This window comes from Camelina sativa, chromosome 15 (genome assembly GCF_030686135.1).
Source record: "Camelina sativa cultivar CO46 ecotype springtype chromosome 15, ASM3068613v1".
Taxonomy (NCBI): Eukaryota; Viridiplantae; Streptophyta; class Magnoliopsida; order Brassicales; family Brassicaceae; genus Camelina; species Camelina sativa.
In genome coordinates, this window is record NC_141894.1 from 5,363,134 (window position 1) to 5,379,615 (window position 16,482).

The window sequence follows — 16,482 nt, forward strand, 5'->3', positions numbered from 1 at the left end:
TAGCAAAGAAGCTCTTTTATACGTATAGCTAGCTCTTTTCTGGGTGTTATCTTTCTTGGTTCAAGATTTTTTTTTTTTTTTTTTTTAACGACCAAATGTTTAGTTTAACTTACATTTATCAACGTGACAAACATTACAATAACGATTCTGGGGAGTTTATATTCTGTTTCTTTTTTAAAGTATATTTATATTAAAAAAAAAACAAATCAGCTTAAAAAGGAGATATGAACAAATCTTTGGACGGGAAAGATATTTACATATTAACCTTTTTTGTTGTTAGAAAAAGGTGAGAAGAACGAATAATAATAAAAATCTGGATTTCTGAAAGCTGGTGAAGTGTGAGAGAAAACAAACAACACAATTACTCCATCGTCCAATCTTATCTTTAAGTTATGTATAAGTCCTTACAGAAAACTTTTAAAAACACATCCATTTTTGACCGCTTCAGACCCAAAAGACTTACATTGACTCATCAACCGACAGACTCGAGAGTCGAGACTATAAAATTACAATACTCTTGCTAGTCTATGAAGTATGAATTAAAGAATATGAATTAAGTATGAAGCCTCCAATATACTGACCTTTAATCGTAGGACAATCTCACCACTTCAAAATATAAGAATACACTTTCTAGTTTTACGCTTTTGGCCCAAATTTCAATTATTGGACACTAGCAAGAATATTTTGGAATGTGGGCAATTGGAAAATTAACTGACAAAACTTTTCACAAAACCCTGCAATTGCAAGTATTATTTTTTTGCAGTGATATTTTCTTGTAAGGAAATTATGATTTATGAGAGATAGATTATGACTGGAGTGGTTAACAGGCCAAGTATCGTCGGATGGTGATGATGGCTAGAAAAGTGACTAGTAGAAAGAAATACGATTTGATCGGTTATAATTGTGCATGTAGACTTTCTTACAAAAATAAGAAGAATTAGGTTTGTATGTAAATGGATGTGACTTAAAAAAAAAAAAAGTCAGATATCATAAGCTTTAGAACAAAACCATCGAAAGAACAAAAACAAATAAGAAGAATTAGGTTTTTGGAGAATTAGGATCGTATTTAGGAGGACTATAAAAATGTTTTAAAGTCGATAGGGTAAAAGTGTAAAACCTTTAAATTTTACTTACCACTCACCCCATAATCTTTAAAGCATTTTGCAATTAAACACATAATAAAACATATAGGCATCATGAGGCAGCCTACTTCACCATATGTTATCAGCACATTTTTATATCAAGCGAATAGCGAAGACTTCATGTTTGGCAGAAGTTATTACGAGTAAATTTGCGCAGTTATACACCAAGTGCGCATCAGAAACTAGAGTAGAAAGAGTCAAATAGCTTAGCTAGATCTATATATGTACTCTCTAACCGAGACAAACCGTACGGCCCTTAGTGATGGAACTCCGAGAATCTTGCAGGGTGAAGCTGGAATTGATGTCAGGGAGAATCAACGTAGAGTCCATGGAGGAAGAGGAAGGAAAATGATCCTCGAACCATGGGATTGGGAGTGCCGATGTGTTGTTACAAATATTGGTGCGGTCGAAGAAAAGAGTAGAGTAGTCTTTGGTAAGGCTTGCTTCTTGGGTTTCACATGCTTTCTCCAACATGCTCTCCATGTATTTCCCTTGTGCTTCTATCCTTTGATTCACTTGTCTCTCTAATTCTACTTCTTCCTCTATCCTTCTTTGCACTTCCATTTGCATCCTTCATCGCCATCCATAATTACCATTTCTATATCATTAGATTTTGAGTACATATCTATCTATTCGAATATAATTAATTAGGATTTGGAATTCAAAGCGCATACTCGTTCATATTGCGACCAATGATCAGCGGACTAGTAGTAAATACAGCATTTCTTCGAAGATCCAACATGGAAGCTGCATGCATGATATTGGTTAACATATATTCATAACTCAATCAACAATTAACCAATTATGGTATCATTTTTTTCGGAGCACATATAAATTATTTAAAAAGGCTGATGAATTATGACGGACCTCTATTAGTATCCCTAATATTGATGGAGTGATTTTGATTATGCTCCTTGTGAGGCTGCTTCCCAAGTCTGAACTTCTGTAGTTAAAACACACGCATATTTTAAAAATCCTAAACGCCACGAATAGATAGGAAACTAACTAAGAAGAAGAAAAAATGAATGAAGAGGAAACTGAGGAAGAAGAACATGAGGGTAGAGACCTGGAGATGGCTCTTGAGATGATAAAGCGTAAGACCCTTCACACCCATCACTCTCATTATCGTCTTTGGTGTGGCCTCTGCTGATATATATCACAATTAATATAGCTCTAGGCTCTAGCTAGAGTTTATACATATAGAGATACAAATGATGATGATGATGATGAAAACGTACTATCAGGGCCTCCAAGGTGGGTGACGGCGTCAACGAAGCGTTCATGAAGCTCTGCCGTCCAGCGAAGGCGAGGCTTAGGGTCAGTAGTGAGGACGAGACCTGATGATGAATCATCTCTCATCTCCTCCCTCGACTGCATCATTTAACTGAAGGAATAAAACTAAATTAATGCCGATCGATGATGCTTATTCAACAAGAGAATATTAGTATTTATGAAAGGTGAAAAAAGGAAGCACACGACGTCTTCCAAATTATAAGAATAAATTATAGAGTGACATTGACATAAATAAAATTTTAATATAATATAAAAAGGGAGACATATCTATAATAAACGCAGTAGGGTTTTAGGCTTTGAAGTTGTAAGTAACCCATGCAAGCTTTTTTTTGGCATCCACACATGTCTAAATACGAAAACAAATCCAAATTTACATGTCTAACTCCTTCTATTTCCGATGCATTGACGCGTGTGGCCTTACACACTACAATTACATACGATACGAAATTGCTTTTTCGTTTAAATATATGCACATGCATGGGAATAACCAAGGAAGAAAGGCATCTAATTCGTTTTAGTTAAAATTTGTTTAATTAATCTAGATGAAAAGATTCGTGTGCTTTGTAACTTTCAATAAAGAAGACAAGTGGAACAAAGCTGATGTTTAACTTTTAGCTCATCAATTAAGATATATGTATGTAAATAGGAATCATGCAGGTTGGAAAAGAAAAAAGAAAGAAAGGAAAGCAATTGTTTTGTTAGCTTAATTTTCAAGCAGCCTCTTGTCTCTCTTTTTTATTTTATGGATTCTTCTTCTTACAGAGATAAATATATTCCATTTCAAATCACACACACCACTCATTATATGACACAACTCAATTTTATGCTTAAAACTCAACCAAGTCCGTTAAGTATCTGACCAAACCAATACTACGCAACTTGTATTTGATCCAGCTAAAGATCAATAGGCGGAGGCCCTTTTCAACACAGTTGAAGCCCAAATATATATTAAAGGCCCAATTAGTTTGAGTATTATGATTTGGTCAAACTAACCTGACATGTGCATAGATTTTTCAATTTTCTTGACCACTCTAAAACAGTCCACCTACATCATCAATTCATTAAAATAATTAAACAATTGTGCAGCAGATTAGGTATTTTTCTTTGTTTTTCTTCTTCTGCTTATTCTCAATTATTCATGCTGTGATCATACATATAATAAGTCCATAACAAAAATCATATATAATTTGGCCATGCATTAATTTGGTAATATTCAGTTGTATTTTTATCATATTTTCTTCTGCTAAAATATCTTTAAAAAAACAAAGCAGAAGAGAACAAAAGAAAAAATAAAAAAAGGACAGTGTTTGCCAATTGGGCAACTGCCACGATCCATCCTAGGAAACTTCAATTTTGGGGTTTTCATTCTCTAGTCTTCTTCTTCTTCTCCTTCTCCTTCTAGATCGGAGGAAACGAGTCTTACCAGCCGCCATTGACGACTACGACGACCATTACTTCTTCTTCATCTTCTAGCCTCCTTCTACTTTTTTTTCTCTTTTTTCATTCTCTCCCATTCTTTATTCTCTTCCTCCTCTACACACATAGAGACAGATGTCTTCTAATACACCATCTTCTAGCGCCGCCGCTGCTGCTGCCGGATCGGTAGATCCTTCCGCCGCCCGGAGAAATTCCAAACGACCCAAGTGTATATTTCTTGTTTCCCTCATCTTCATCTTCTTTACGATTCTTGTTTGACTCTTCGATTCGATTCAGTATTCTCTCCATGTCTTTATTAGATTTACTCTAGTGGGTTGATATATTATTAGGGTTCTTACTTTATTCATTGAAAAGACTTGATTTTTATTTTTATTTGGAAGTTTTAGCTAAAAGAGTAATTATGATTTGATTTTGCAGATTCAAAATTTACACAGCAGGAGCTTCCAGCTTGCAAGCCAATACTTACCCCTGGTTGGGTAAGAGTTAGCTTCTTGATAGCATATTCAATAGCTTTGAAACGCTCTATTGAATTTATCTTTTTGTTCTGCAGGTGATTTCGACATTTTTGATCATTAGTGTCATTTTCATTCCACTCGGAGTTATTTCGCTTTTTGCTTCTCAAGATGTAAGTGAGGATGATCCAATACTTACTGAGGTCTTCACTATATGGGTTCTTTAATCTCAAATGTTTCAACTCTTGTGATGTAGGTTGTTGAGATTGTTGATCGGTATGATACTGCATGCATACCTCCGTCTGATAGGGCTAACAAGGTTGCTTACATTCAAGGAGCTGCAAATAAATCTTGTAATCGGACACTAACTGTGAGTTTTTTTCCCTATGCAAGTGTTTCGTTCTTGGGGGAGATTTGATTAGTCTCTGAATGTTTTTGTTTACTGACTCTTTTTTTGTATCCTTGGTATATTTTTAGGTGCCTAAGGAAATGAAGCAGCCTATCTACGTATATTACCAGCTTGAGAACTTCTACCAGAATCACCGCAGGTATGTGTTGAGAACTTCTATCTTTGTTATAATATTTTGTATTTGTATTGGGGTTTCAGTGCTAGTCTGCTAGAACTAGAGTGAACGGCTACATTGACATCACAAAGTAGCCAGGGTGCAAGGAAAGAAATTCTTAAGTTTTGTCGTTGTCATCTTTGATGTTACAGGTATGTGAAAAGCCGAAGTGATTCGCAATTGAGAAGTGTGAAAGATGAGAATCAAATAGACGCATGCAAGCCTGAGGATGATTTTGGTGGGCAGCCGATTGTACCATGTGGTCTAATTGCTTGGAGTTTATTTAATGACACATACACTCTATCAAGAAAGAACCAGCCTTTAGCTGTTAACAAGAAAGGAATAGCATGGAAGAGTGACAAGGAACACAAGTTTGGGAAAAATGTGTTTCCAAAGAACTTCCAGAAGGGTAATATCACCGGTGGTGCCACACTAAATCCAAAAATACCAGTAAGCCTTTAATAACATGGTACAGTCTTAAACAGGGTCATATCCTTTGCAAAACACTTGACTTGGTCTCCCTTTCTCTCTTATATCTTTCAGTTGAGTGAGCAAGAGGATCTGATTGTGTGGATGAGGACTGCAGCTTTGCCAACATTTAGAAAATTATACGGGAAGATAGAGACTGATTTGCATAAGGGTGATACCATAGAAGTGAATCTGCAGAACAACTACAACACATACAGTTTCAGTGGGAAGAAGAAGCTTGTCCTGTCCACAACAAGTTGGCTTGGTGGAAAGAACGACTTCCTCGGCATTGCTTACCTCACAGTTGGGGGGATATGTTTCGTCCTAGCACTTGCATTTACCGTCATGTACCTTGTGAAACCCAGGTTTGTATCTTATCCTTGACCTTTTAAATGTATTATTCAAAGATAAACAGCAAAAAGTGTAGGTAGATGTTGATTTGGTGTGGTGTTGGGTTTGTGCAGGCGACTTGGTGATCCTACCTACTTGTCCTGGAACAGAATTCCTGGAGGTCGGTAAACAAAGACTCTGCATCATCTAAGTTTGTAAATCTACTTATCCGTGGTTGTAATCTGATTCAAAACTGCAAGTGATGGTTTTCTTATTATTCATGTGAAATGTATGTAAGATGTTACAGTTAAAAGATGCTCATTACATAGAACGATTGATGCTCCCTATCATGCTCATTACCTTTTTCTCTTCGGAAAAAGCAACTCCCTCGAAATGGATTTATTAGCTGGACTCTCTCTGCCTTTTTAACTATATGGTTTGTATCAATCAATAGCACTCATTGCGTTTCAAATAGAATAGTATTTGATTCCGAGATTAGAAACACCATTACAGATTCGACAAAAAAGAGCGGCGTTTGGTTTGTTTTGTTTGTTAGCTACAGTTCAATATAATCAGGCCCAGATGGCGAGGAGGGACATGGAAGCAGCGCCGAGGATGAGAGAGAGGTAAGCGGCCAAGTGAAGCCAGAGATTGGATTGCAATCTTGGATTCATAAAATCAGGAGCAAGAAGATCAACGAGTGACATGTAAATGAGAATCCCAGCTGATGCAGCGTTCAACATTCCTTCCACCATTATTGCCTCTTTGCTCTCTTTCCTGTATCCTAAACCACTCGACATCCCCATCCCTATCCCTATCCCAACAGGTGCTGTCACCGAGAAAAATGTTGCCATTATCACCGTTGATTTCGACTTCAACTCCGCCTATACATACACACACAACAGCAGTATGCTATTATCAATCAATTGAACTATTAATCATGAAGAAAAATATGATTGTTGTGACACGGTTCGCCTTAACTAATGTAAGTTACCTCTGACACTAAAAGATTTGTCTAAACTAAACCACACGTCCGGGGGTAATAGGAAGTAAAGATTCGTGGAAGAGACTTACAAGAGAGATGCAGCCACCGAGGCCAAGACCTTCAAAGAACTGATGAAACGAAAGAGCAGCCATGAGTGGCTTTATGGTGTCTATACTATGTGAAGCTCCAAGTGATATCCCTATAATAACCGAATGTACAACTATGCCAATCTCAAGCACTTGTGCCACTATGCGTCTCCTGATCACCTCAGTCGAGCCATGCGCGTGTCCGTGACTCGCGTGCGTGTGCACGTGAACATGACCCGCATGCTCTTCTTCGTCTTCTACTACGTTTACTTGCTTGCTCCCGCTGTTATTGCTAAAATGTTGTTGCCTCTTGTAATACCCCGTGGCAAAAGTATCAATCATAAGAGTTCCCATCGCCGACAGCATCGCTACAAAACCCGCGAACGGGAACTTGCCAGCTGTCGTGTCCTCAAGACAAGGTGAGCTCAATCTCTCGAACGCGTCTGGTAGTATATGGACGAAACCTGTGCAGAGGATCACCCCCGCAGCGAAAGCTTTGACCATAAAGAAGATATCGTTTTCCGGCTGTAACGCCGGAATCTTTTTCCCGATCAACGGTAGACTGACGCCGAGTCCTCCAGCCACAAGAAGCAAAGCGATCGAACCAAGCTTCAACTTCGTCGCTTTCTCTGCTTCATCTTTAGAAACAGCGTCACGATCATCGTGACTTGTACAATCACTCGAGGCACAACACATATGTAAACATATTAATATTAATACTACACAAACTCTCAACATAGTTGCTGAAGAACAGCCGCATTCAGACATGGGGTTTAATATTTTAGATATTTTTTGCTATTATTTTGTAAGAGAGTAAAGTGTGTGAAGAGTTATGGTGAAGAAACGGAAGCTTTTTATAGAGAGAAAGCGAGAGAGAACCTTAACTTTTTAATAAGCGAGTGGTCCATATATGTTAATAGCAGAATCTATATATTACGTAGAGTTGACCACTATACGTAGAGTTTAGCACTATACACAATATTTCTTTGTTTTGTCGCGCACAAAAGAATTTGAAATTCTCTTATTACTCTTATTGTATATCACTAAGTCATTCAAACAAAGTCTAGTCTAGATACAAACAGAAAGGAACATTTATGGAAAAAGGCGGCCAGAGAATTCATTGGTTACTATAAGAAATTCTTCAAGCATCTTAGATTGTAGTGTATGGATGGCTCAAACAAGACGCCCTTTCGATCTCTTCTAATCATTACTTATATCTATTTATACGTTCTCTTGAGATATTCACTAATTAAACTAGGACGATGACCAATGCAAAGTATATATGTATATTTAAGGAACAACATGGAGCGTACTGTTTTCTTTTCGAGTAGGCATTGAATGGAACCATTTTACGATTATGATAAAGTAGGAAGGAGATTAGCTGTGAATTATATAATCCTTGTAACTATTAGTTGTCAAGTTTAATAGTACATGATCTCTAGCTTTTTTCACTTTATCAAAAGCAAAAAAATAGATGACTAAATATATGAATTGAAAATGTGAAAGACTTTTTTTTTTTTAAACAAGAAAGTAAAAATGTGAAGACAGAATGTCGTCATGTTAGTCTGTGAGCCTGTGAACCGTGAGGTGAGTGATTTTAATTTGAATTCTTTAGTTTACTTTTTGGGTTCAAGAAATTTACGATGGTCTCATCTTCCTCTCAAGGTGGGAATGGGTGGGTAATGCTGGGCCAATCAAGCCACGTGTTTCGAATTCAGATTTTCACCATCTCCACTTGAGTGTGATGGTTACCTGAACCTAATGATTTTTTGGCCTTTTGTTTCTCTTGGTTTCAAGTACTAAAAACTCTGAACTATATAATTCAGATATAGACGTTTGAGGAAACAATTATTGGGTTTTATAAGAAGAGAAATAGGACAGAACTGATCCCAAAACATCAATGTTTGATCACGACACTTGACTAGATTTTTGTATCACTTTCTACCCTTAAATTTGATCTTTTAATCTAATACTTCATTAGGATATTTACCAAAATGGTTTGTGTTAGTTGTGCTAAGTTTAAACATGTAAAAAGCATTGTTCACGAAAAGAAAAAAATATTTAAATATAATTGATATTTATATTTTATTTATATATGAAGAAAAAATATCGAGTATCAATCAATCGTTCACAAACATCTACATGTGCATTGCCTATTCGATTTTAACATGAACGCATTCACTCCTTTTGTTTTCTTTCTCTTTTCCTATCAAAAATTTATCACTAATATTTTACATTCCATGTAAATAATCAGATGGAAACGAAGAAAATGTCGATGAAGTGATGTACATATTATATTTTTGACGATTGTACATTTCATTTGCTTAGTACCATCAATATAATGATTTTCCCGTAATTTATATATACACACAAACCATAAAAATTAAATTATAATTATCCACAATAAATATCCACAATGAATTAAGCCCAACATTATCCTAATAACTTCAACTAGATAATAATCCGCGCTGGTAGCGCAGAGAATTTTTATTTATTTTGTTATTTGTTAATATTATGTTTATGTTGTATCATTCATTTACATGTTATATAATATAGTACTATATGGTGAATTTTGATTCATATTAAACTACTAATAGGTAGGCCTGGAAACTACTACCGATACCCATATTGGACCCGTTTTTCAGTTTGTATCCATCCCGAAAAAGGTACCTACATCTTTAGGGTCGAGTGAAGGGTATAATAATTATATTATCTATGAATAATGATCGAGTATCAGATATTAATTTAATTTTTGAGCGTCTCGTTACCCGTCTCATTACCCGTTTTATTACCCGACTCATAAATACACGTTAATATTTTGTAGAATAATGTTACCAGCGTGAGAAAATATTTATGTAAATTTGGATTTGTTTGTTACAAAATAATAGTAGAAAATTTATTAATTCTATACATTTTGTAAAATCATATATTTAATTTACTTAAGGTCATACTCATTTCGACCTGTAGTTGGTACTACTATTTTGGTTTGGTACAATATCAAATTCGTTAATTATACATTCGGCAAAGCCAAAAAAATCCAACAAAACATGTATTGACCCGTGATTTGGTATTACAAATTGATGTGATCGTGTTTAAAGATCTTAATATACCAAATTTACAAATTGAAGTTATTGGTATAACATGTTGTATATTAATTTTATAGGTGAAAATTACAATTAGGTTATGTATATTATCAATATTATATACTTAGTATTGTTTATATAGTGAATATTATGTATAAACAATTAAGTTTTAGCCAATTAAATAGTTTGTTATTATTTCCTAAGATTTATGAAACAATAAATAGAGTTTTATTATTTTGTAAACAAATCTAAACTTTTCTTTTGTTAGTTATTAGAATAATTAAAATACAATAGCATTTTCGTAATATGTCACATCAGAATTGGTTAAATTTTTAACAACATAGCTTAAATAAGTATATATATATATATATTTTTGAAAAATATAAACAATGTTGTATCCTAATTTTAATATATATTTGTTATTATTAAATGATTTAGATATGTAAATATTTAATCTTAGTTTTATAAATAAATTTAAGTTTTATAATTTTCTAAATAGTTTGTTATTGTTTTCTAAGATTTATGAAACAATAAATAGAATCTGTTTAATTATTTTATTACATAATTTCGAAATAATTTTATTATTATTTTATTAAATAATTTTGAAATTATTTTATTAATGATTTCTTGTAATCTAATAAATTAATAATTACTATTTTTTTGATAATCATTTTCAGGTTACAACAAATTAATATTAAGATTCTATTATTATATTTTGTATTAAAATATAGTGGCATTTTGTGTAAAATTTTACATGGAGTAGAGTTATTTGTTTAAAGGATTGCTTAAATAAGTATATAGATACACCAAAAAAAGAAAAAACTTTAATACACCAACTTTATAATTATAGCCCATAATCTTCATTAGATTTCATAATCTTTGTGATATCAATAAAAATAACCTAAATCATAATTTACTTTTTAACTTTAAAAACACTGCCTAATTGGTGATCTCATATCTCCAAATTTTGTATTTTGCTAGATTTATTTCCCTAATTAATTTTTAATATTTTTAAGACATTCACTTTCTTAATTTGAGTGGTAACTTTTGGTACATGATTCACTGGGTTAATGGTACTAGAACCGATAGCCAAAACATACTTCCAGTTTTTCTTTATCGTTAAAAAATCAATACGACATTATTTGTCACAAATCGAACTCTCTCTTTAAAATAATTCTACAACATCAGGATTATATATAAGCTATACAAAACATTTATATCCTCCTCTATTAAACTAGCAAAAGTGATTATAACATATACCGGGTGGTTTACTTGCAGAAATATGTCCTCCGGTCCGGTTTTTGTATACTGAGATATTTTTACGATGTACCGGTTTAGTGAACCGAGTCTTTTACATAATTGAACATTTTATTTATAAGAAAGAAAAGTAAAAAACAAAAAAAAACATTTGCATTGAGCAAGAGAGAGAGGCGAGAGAGAGAGAGAGAGAGAGAGAGAGAGAGGAAAGAAGAAGAAGCAATCGTTGAGAGACTCTCTCGAGTCTTCCTGAGTCACTCCCCTCTCCTCTCACACCTCTTTTGCTTCCGCGACGACGGCGAATTTGGCAGAAGATAAAGAGAGCAAACAACATCTTCTTCCCCTTCAATTACCTTGTTAGGGTTTTGTATTTCGTGTTCTTGATTCTTCTTCACAATGGTACGCGCTTTCTCCTTCATCCACTTCTTTGTTTTTGTTCTGCTTTAGGTTTACGGATCCTCTTATGGCGTCTCTGCTTTTTTTTTGTTGTTGTGTGTGGAGTTTCATTTCAAAGTTTAGTAGAAACGAACAAGGCTCCTTTAATTTTGCGATTTCAGTGATGATTAACAACTTTGTGAGTATATAATCGTGTATGATCTCTTTTGTTTCTGCAGCATAAGTTGAATAGAAACAACCGTGACAAACTTCAGCAGTTCGTGGATATCACAGGAGCTAGGTAACTGGATCTATCCCCATGAGCTAGGCTTAGTTTTACTGTAGATTTGTTGTTACATAAGGCCAATACAAGGAACTGTATCTGTAGTTTGATGATAGCAAACGTACTTTGTAACATTTGTTGGGTTTGTGTTTTGGTTTGACCTGTTTAATTGTATTCGGGCAGTGAGAAGAGTGCTCTTCAGGCTCTTAAAGCCACTGATTGGCACCTTGAAGCAGCCTTTGATGTGTTTTACAGCCAGCCTCACCCAAGAACCAATTCTTCCGATGTAAGACGCTTGGAGGAGCTCTACAATAGATATAAAGGCAAGCTACTTGTTGTTCTCTGAGTTGATCCAAGCCATTGTTTGATATCATTTGTGTTCCTTTTGCATTAAACATGTTGTGTTACATTTTGCAGACCAATATTCTGATATGATTCTAGCAGAGGGTATCTCGAATCTGTGTAATGATCTTGAGGTATTATAGTTTTGTCTTCTTGAATAAATGCTTAAGAATGATGTGGTTTATCTTACATTAGTATTAATTAAAACTTTCTTGAAATCAATCTCCAGGTGGAACCACAAGACATAGTCACGGTATGTTTATTCTGAAACATTTCCTACAACTTGCTTGAGTGTATCTGGTTTTTACTTTTGCCTTAGGGATACCAAAAAACCACCCAGTATGAGTGAACTAAAAGATAGATGAGAATTTGCCATTTCTATGGATAGAGGAACAGATTGAAAGTAGACTTTTTAAATCATTGGTTTCTGGGCTTTCTTATTCATCTTCTGGATATTTACTTAAATGAGTACTTATTCCAATTTCAGTTGGTTCTTTCGTGGCATATGAATGCTGGCACAGCGTGTGAATTTTCCAAGCAAGAATTTATCACTGGATTACAGGCGTTAGGGTGAGTTAACTAGCCTTTATGTTTTTCGATTTTTGTAGCATTTTTACCTGATGAGGGTCTTTTCTGATGGCAGTGTAGATTCAGTTGCGAAGTTGCGCGAAAAGCTGCCATTTATGCGTTCTGAGCTAAAAGATGAACGTAAGTAGAAAAATGAGTGGCCATTCTTTATCTGGTTCACAATTTGATTGTCCTATGTTAGCTGACATTTGTGTAATTTTCTTCTTGTGCATTTATCTTGTTCAGAAAAGTTCCATGATATATACAACTTTGCGTTTGGGTGGGCGAAAGAGAAGGTAAAAAGCTTGATTTGAGGTATTTGCTCTTGGGAGATGTTGTTTCTTTTTTCTGGGCTAGTGACAAATCTTTTAATGGTAAATTTTTTCAGGGGCAAAAATCTCTTGCTCTAGATACGGCGATCGGGATGTGGCAGTTGCTCTTTGCAGAAAGAGAGTGGCCGTTGGTAACTCACTGGTGTGATTTCTTGCAGGTAAACACTTGAGTATAATATATCATCAAGGCATGTTCTATCTTATTTGTTGCTTCTGATACAATTTTGTTTCCCAAAAATCAGGACCGTCATAACAAGGCCATATCTAAGGACACATGGGCACAGCTCCTAGAATTTTCAAGGGTAAGAGAAAAAGTAGACACAATTGTCATTTAGTTTTCATTGATTGCAACTATGGAGTAGCGTTGATACATATGGATTGAGACAATATTTTGTGATGCAGATGGTCGACCCTGTGCTGTCGAATTATGATGCAGAAGGAGCATGGCCTTACCTCATTGATGAATTCGTTGAGTACCTGTATGACAAGAATGTCGTTGAGAAGTGATCAGCCAACTGGGAGATGTAATTTGTTCTATCTTACAATGTTCCTTTCGTCTCATTATTCTAATAGACTTTACTTATCTTACAGATTTCTATTGTGTTTCTGGTCAGAATCTTGAAATTGATTATTAAATAAGTCAGCTTTTCAACTTTTAAGACTTGGTCTTAGTTTCTAGTATAATGAAACCAAAATTGCTCCTCTATCTGTTGTTTACCAATAATCATTGCACGAACAAACTCCATCCTTAAAATGATGGAACCGATTCGTGTCTCTCACGACAATCTCTCTGCCTACAAGCTTTGAGATAAGCTTTGTTGCAGCGTGACAGTTAACACACGCTCTTAGATTCTTTGTGATCCGCAGTGTTGTCCCTTGGGGTGTACTTATAAGCCCATATGCGATCGCTATCCTCTCACTGTGGTTGCACAGAGTCTCTTCAGCTTCTTCATCGTTGAGATCGTGCAATGAAGCATCCTTGTATGCCACAAATCCACCTTCCTTTAGTCTACTCTCTATCCACTCTACTTGTCTCTCTATCTCTTTGTATCTCGGATGTGACTTATCACCCACTCGAAAAGCCTCCAACCTTCCCCTTACTTCAACCCAGCTGCATCCAACGTCTTTGCTCAATCCTTTCTCCTTCATTTTCACCCGCACCTCTGCAACACGCTCCCACAAACGAGCTGCAGCATATAGATTTGAGAGCTGCACGTAATGGCCTGTGTTGGATGGATCTATAGCAAAAAGCTGTTGAGCTGCATATTCTCCCAGTTCCACATGGCGATGCTTTTTGCACGCGCTTAGGAGTGCTCCCCAAACTGTTACACCGGGCTGGACTGGCATACATTTGATCACTTCATAAGCTTGATCCATATGACCAGCCCTCCCGAGAAGATCAATTACGCACGCATAGTGTTGCTGCTGCGGATTTATTTTGTGATCTGTCATCCTGTTGAAGAACCACCAGCCTTCTCTTACCAAGCCTGAATGGTTACAGGCCATGAGGAGCCCCAGAAAAGTGATGTCATTGGGATACACTCCATCACGTTCCATTATACGGTACAGACTGATTGCTTCTTTTGCCCGCCCGTGCAATCCATAACCAACAATCATAGCACTCCACACCACAACATCCCTGTCAAGAGTTCGGTCAAAAACCGATCTTGCACACTCTACACTACCGCATTTAGCAAACATATCGATTAGAGCGCTGCTAATGAAAACGTCATCCCTGTACTCTGTCCTGCCTACATATTCATCCATCCAGCGAGCCTGCTCAAGAGAACCAACTTGAGCGCAAGCTGAAACGGCAGAAGTTATAGAGATGGTGTCGGGTCTGACATCTTTATCAATCATCTCATGAAACATATCAATAGCATCCTTGGCATAACCGTTCTTAGCATAGCCAGAGATCATTGCGTTCCACAAAATAAGATTGGGTGACGTCATCTTATCAAACAGAACTTTAGCAGTTGCGACTTGTCCACATTTTGCATACATGGTGTTAAGAGAGATAAGCAAGTCAGGCTCTGTTTCAAGACCCATCTTCACAACAGAAGCATGAACAGATCTCCCTTGCTCCAAACCCTGTAAGCAAGTGAAAGCATTGAGAACACTAACGAGAGCTACCCAGTCTGGCTTCACACCCATCTTCCTCATCTGACTGAAAATCTCAAGAGCTTCCACAGGCTCACCGTTCTGAGCATAACCTGAAACGATAGCCGTCCATGAGACAATCGTTCTCTCGGTCAATGGCACCCCTTCAAACACAGTTCTCGCAAACCCCAAACGCTTACATTTTGCGTACAAGGCAATAAGACCGTTCTGAACAAACACATCATCTTCAAATCCAAGCCTAAACACCTGAGCGTGAACGACCCGACCCATGGGAAGGTGAGACAAACCGCCGCAAGCTTTAAGAAGATGAGGGAAAGTGAAAGAATCAGGAGAAACACGAGCGAGGTGCATCTTGGAATACATGAGAAGTGCATCTTGGAAGTAATTGTTTCTGGAATAACCTCTGATGATAGCATTCCAAGGGTATATTTGTGGGTGAGGTAAACCGTCGAACACCTGGCGTGCGAAAGTAACGTCACCAAAAGAAGAGCTTGCTTGAATGAGTTTGGTGATCAAGAAACCACTGAACTGCAAACCAAGAACTAGTAAACGTGCGTGGATTTGCCTCAGATGAGATTTACGAGTCGAGCTATCTATAAGCGACGCGTAGAAAGAATCTGAGTGGATTCCCGAATTAGCTGCAACAAAAAAAAAACAGAACAGCAACAGAGTTTCACATCATGAGAGTTTTGTTTTTGGGGATAGAAAACAGCAAATTGAGAGTTCTTCTTCTTACTGTAGAGTAAAGGAGAAGCAAGAAGAGATGCTTCCGCCGACATTGCTGCCTCATTTCTTTTTCATTCTTCGTTTAGTTATTTGTCTTTGTTTCCTTCAGAGTTTACATTTTCATAAATCGATTTTGAATTCTATTTATATTTTTCTGAAAATTTATTTTATTTATGTGAATTTTTTTGTAAACTTTTTATTGTTGGGCTTGGGCCTATTCTCCTAATTCCCCAAACGCAAGACTTCTAAAGCCCGTGGAACGATTTTTTTTTTTTTTTTTTTTGTATTCAGTTAAAAAAGATATTCCGAGGATAATTATAATACCAATTTTAAAAATCTAAATGTATAATTGAGGGAAAAAAATAATAACTAGATGAGTGCTAATATTGGGGATAAGAAAACCAAATTGAAATAAAATCAATTAAAATTGAAAGATAAGAATTTTAATGTATAGCTAAATAATGATATTAAGGAAAGTAAATCATAACAAGTTTTGTTAATAAAGTTATCAATTAGAGAAACACGCTAAAACACGCTAAAAATAAGGCTCAAAATCATATTTGACAATTTGACAATTTTGTTCAGGATCTACATAAATAAGATCCCAATGTTATCCTTTAATTCTTAGGGTTTTACTCTT

The 16,482-nt window shown here is 35.8% G+C and overlaps 5 protein-coding genes across 5 annotated transcripts; 2 read left to right on the forward strand and 3 right to left on the reverse strand.

The window, feature by feature from the left end:
• Positions 1 to 1,145: 1,145 nt before the first annotated feature.
• LOC104745494 (myb family transcription factor PHL12) lies at positions 1,146 to 2,873 on the reverse strand. The gene is made up of 5 exons (XM_087489718.1): positions 2,381 to 2,873; positions 2,209 to 2,285; positions 2,010 to 2,085; positions 1,817 to 1,889; positions 1,146 to 1,713 (listed from the first exon to the last, which is right to left on the reverse strand). The coding sequence occupies exons 1-5, from the start codon at positions 2,520 to 2,522 to the stop codon at positions 1,374 to 1,376; spliced, it is 708 nt and encodes a 235-aa protein (XP_087345844.1). The 5' UTR covers positions 2,523 to 2,873; the 3' UTR covers positions 1,146 to 1,373.
• A 568-nt stretch (positions 2,874 to 3,441) lies between these two features.
• On the forward strand, positions 3,442 to 6,030 carry LOC104748159 (ALA-interacting subunit 1). Its single transcript, XM_010469841.3, has 8 exons — positions 3,442 to 4,080; positions 4,290 to 4,348; positions 4,423 to 4,497; positions 4,581 to 4,694; positions 4,802 to 4,872; positions 5,040 to 5,337; positions 5,431 to 5,720; positions 5,820 to 6,030. The coding sequence occupies exons 1-8, from the start codon at positions 3,987 to 3,989 to the stop codon at positions 5,872 to 5,874; spliced, it is 1,056 nt and encodes a 351-aa protein (XP_010468143.2). The 5' UTR covers positions 3,442 to 3,986; the 3' UTR covers positions 5,875 to 6,030.
• A 115-nt stretch (positions 6,031 to 6,145) lies between these two features.
• Positions 6,146 to 8,024, reverse strand: LOC104745496 (zinc transporter 1). The gene is made up of 2 exons (XM_010466752.3): positions 6,760 to 8,024; positions 6,146 to 6,569 (listed from the first exon to the last, which is right to left on the reverse strand). The coding sequence occupies exons 1-2, from the start codon at positions 7,522 to 7,524 to the stop codon at positions 6,258 to 6,260; spliced, it is 1,077 nt and encodes a 358-aa protein (XP_010465054.1). The 5' UTR covers positions 7,525 to 8,024; the 3' UTR covers positions 6,146 to 6,257.
• A 2,771-nt stretch (positions 8,025 to 10,795) lies between these two features.
• On the forward strand, positions 10,796 to 13,654 carry LOC104745497 (uncharacterized). Its single transcript, XM_010466753.2, has 11 exons — positions 10,796 to 11,495; positions 11,711 to 11,772; positions 11,938 to 12,077; positions 12,172 to 12,230; positions 12,326 to 12,349; positions 12,584 to 12,666; positions 12,740 to 12,804; positions 12,910 to 12,959; positions 13,052 to 13,153; positions 13,238 to 13,297; positions 13,398 to 13,654. Exons 1-11 carry the CDS (start codon positions 11,493 to 11,495, stop codon positions 13,500 to 13,502), a joined length of 753 nt encoding a protein of 250 aa, XP_010465055.1. The 5' UTR covers positions 10,796 to 11,492; the 3' UTR covers positions 13,503 to 13,654.
• LOC104765045 (pentatricopeptide repeat-containing protein At3g12770-like) lies at positions 13,311 to 15,994 on the reverse strand. The gene is made up of 2 exons (XM_010488701.3): positions 15,853 to 15,994; positions 13,311 to 15,754 (listed from the first exon to the last, which is right to left on the reverse strand). Exons 1-2 carry the CDS (start codon positions 15,893 to 15,895, stop codon positions 13,710 to 13,712), a joined length of 2,088 nt encoding a protein of 695 aa, XP_010487003.2. The 5' UTR covers positions 15,896 to 15,994; the 3' UTR covers positions 13,311 to 13,709.
• Between the last annotated feature and the right edge of the window lie 488 nt (positions 15,995 to 16,482).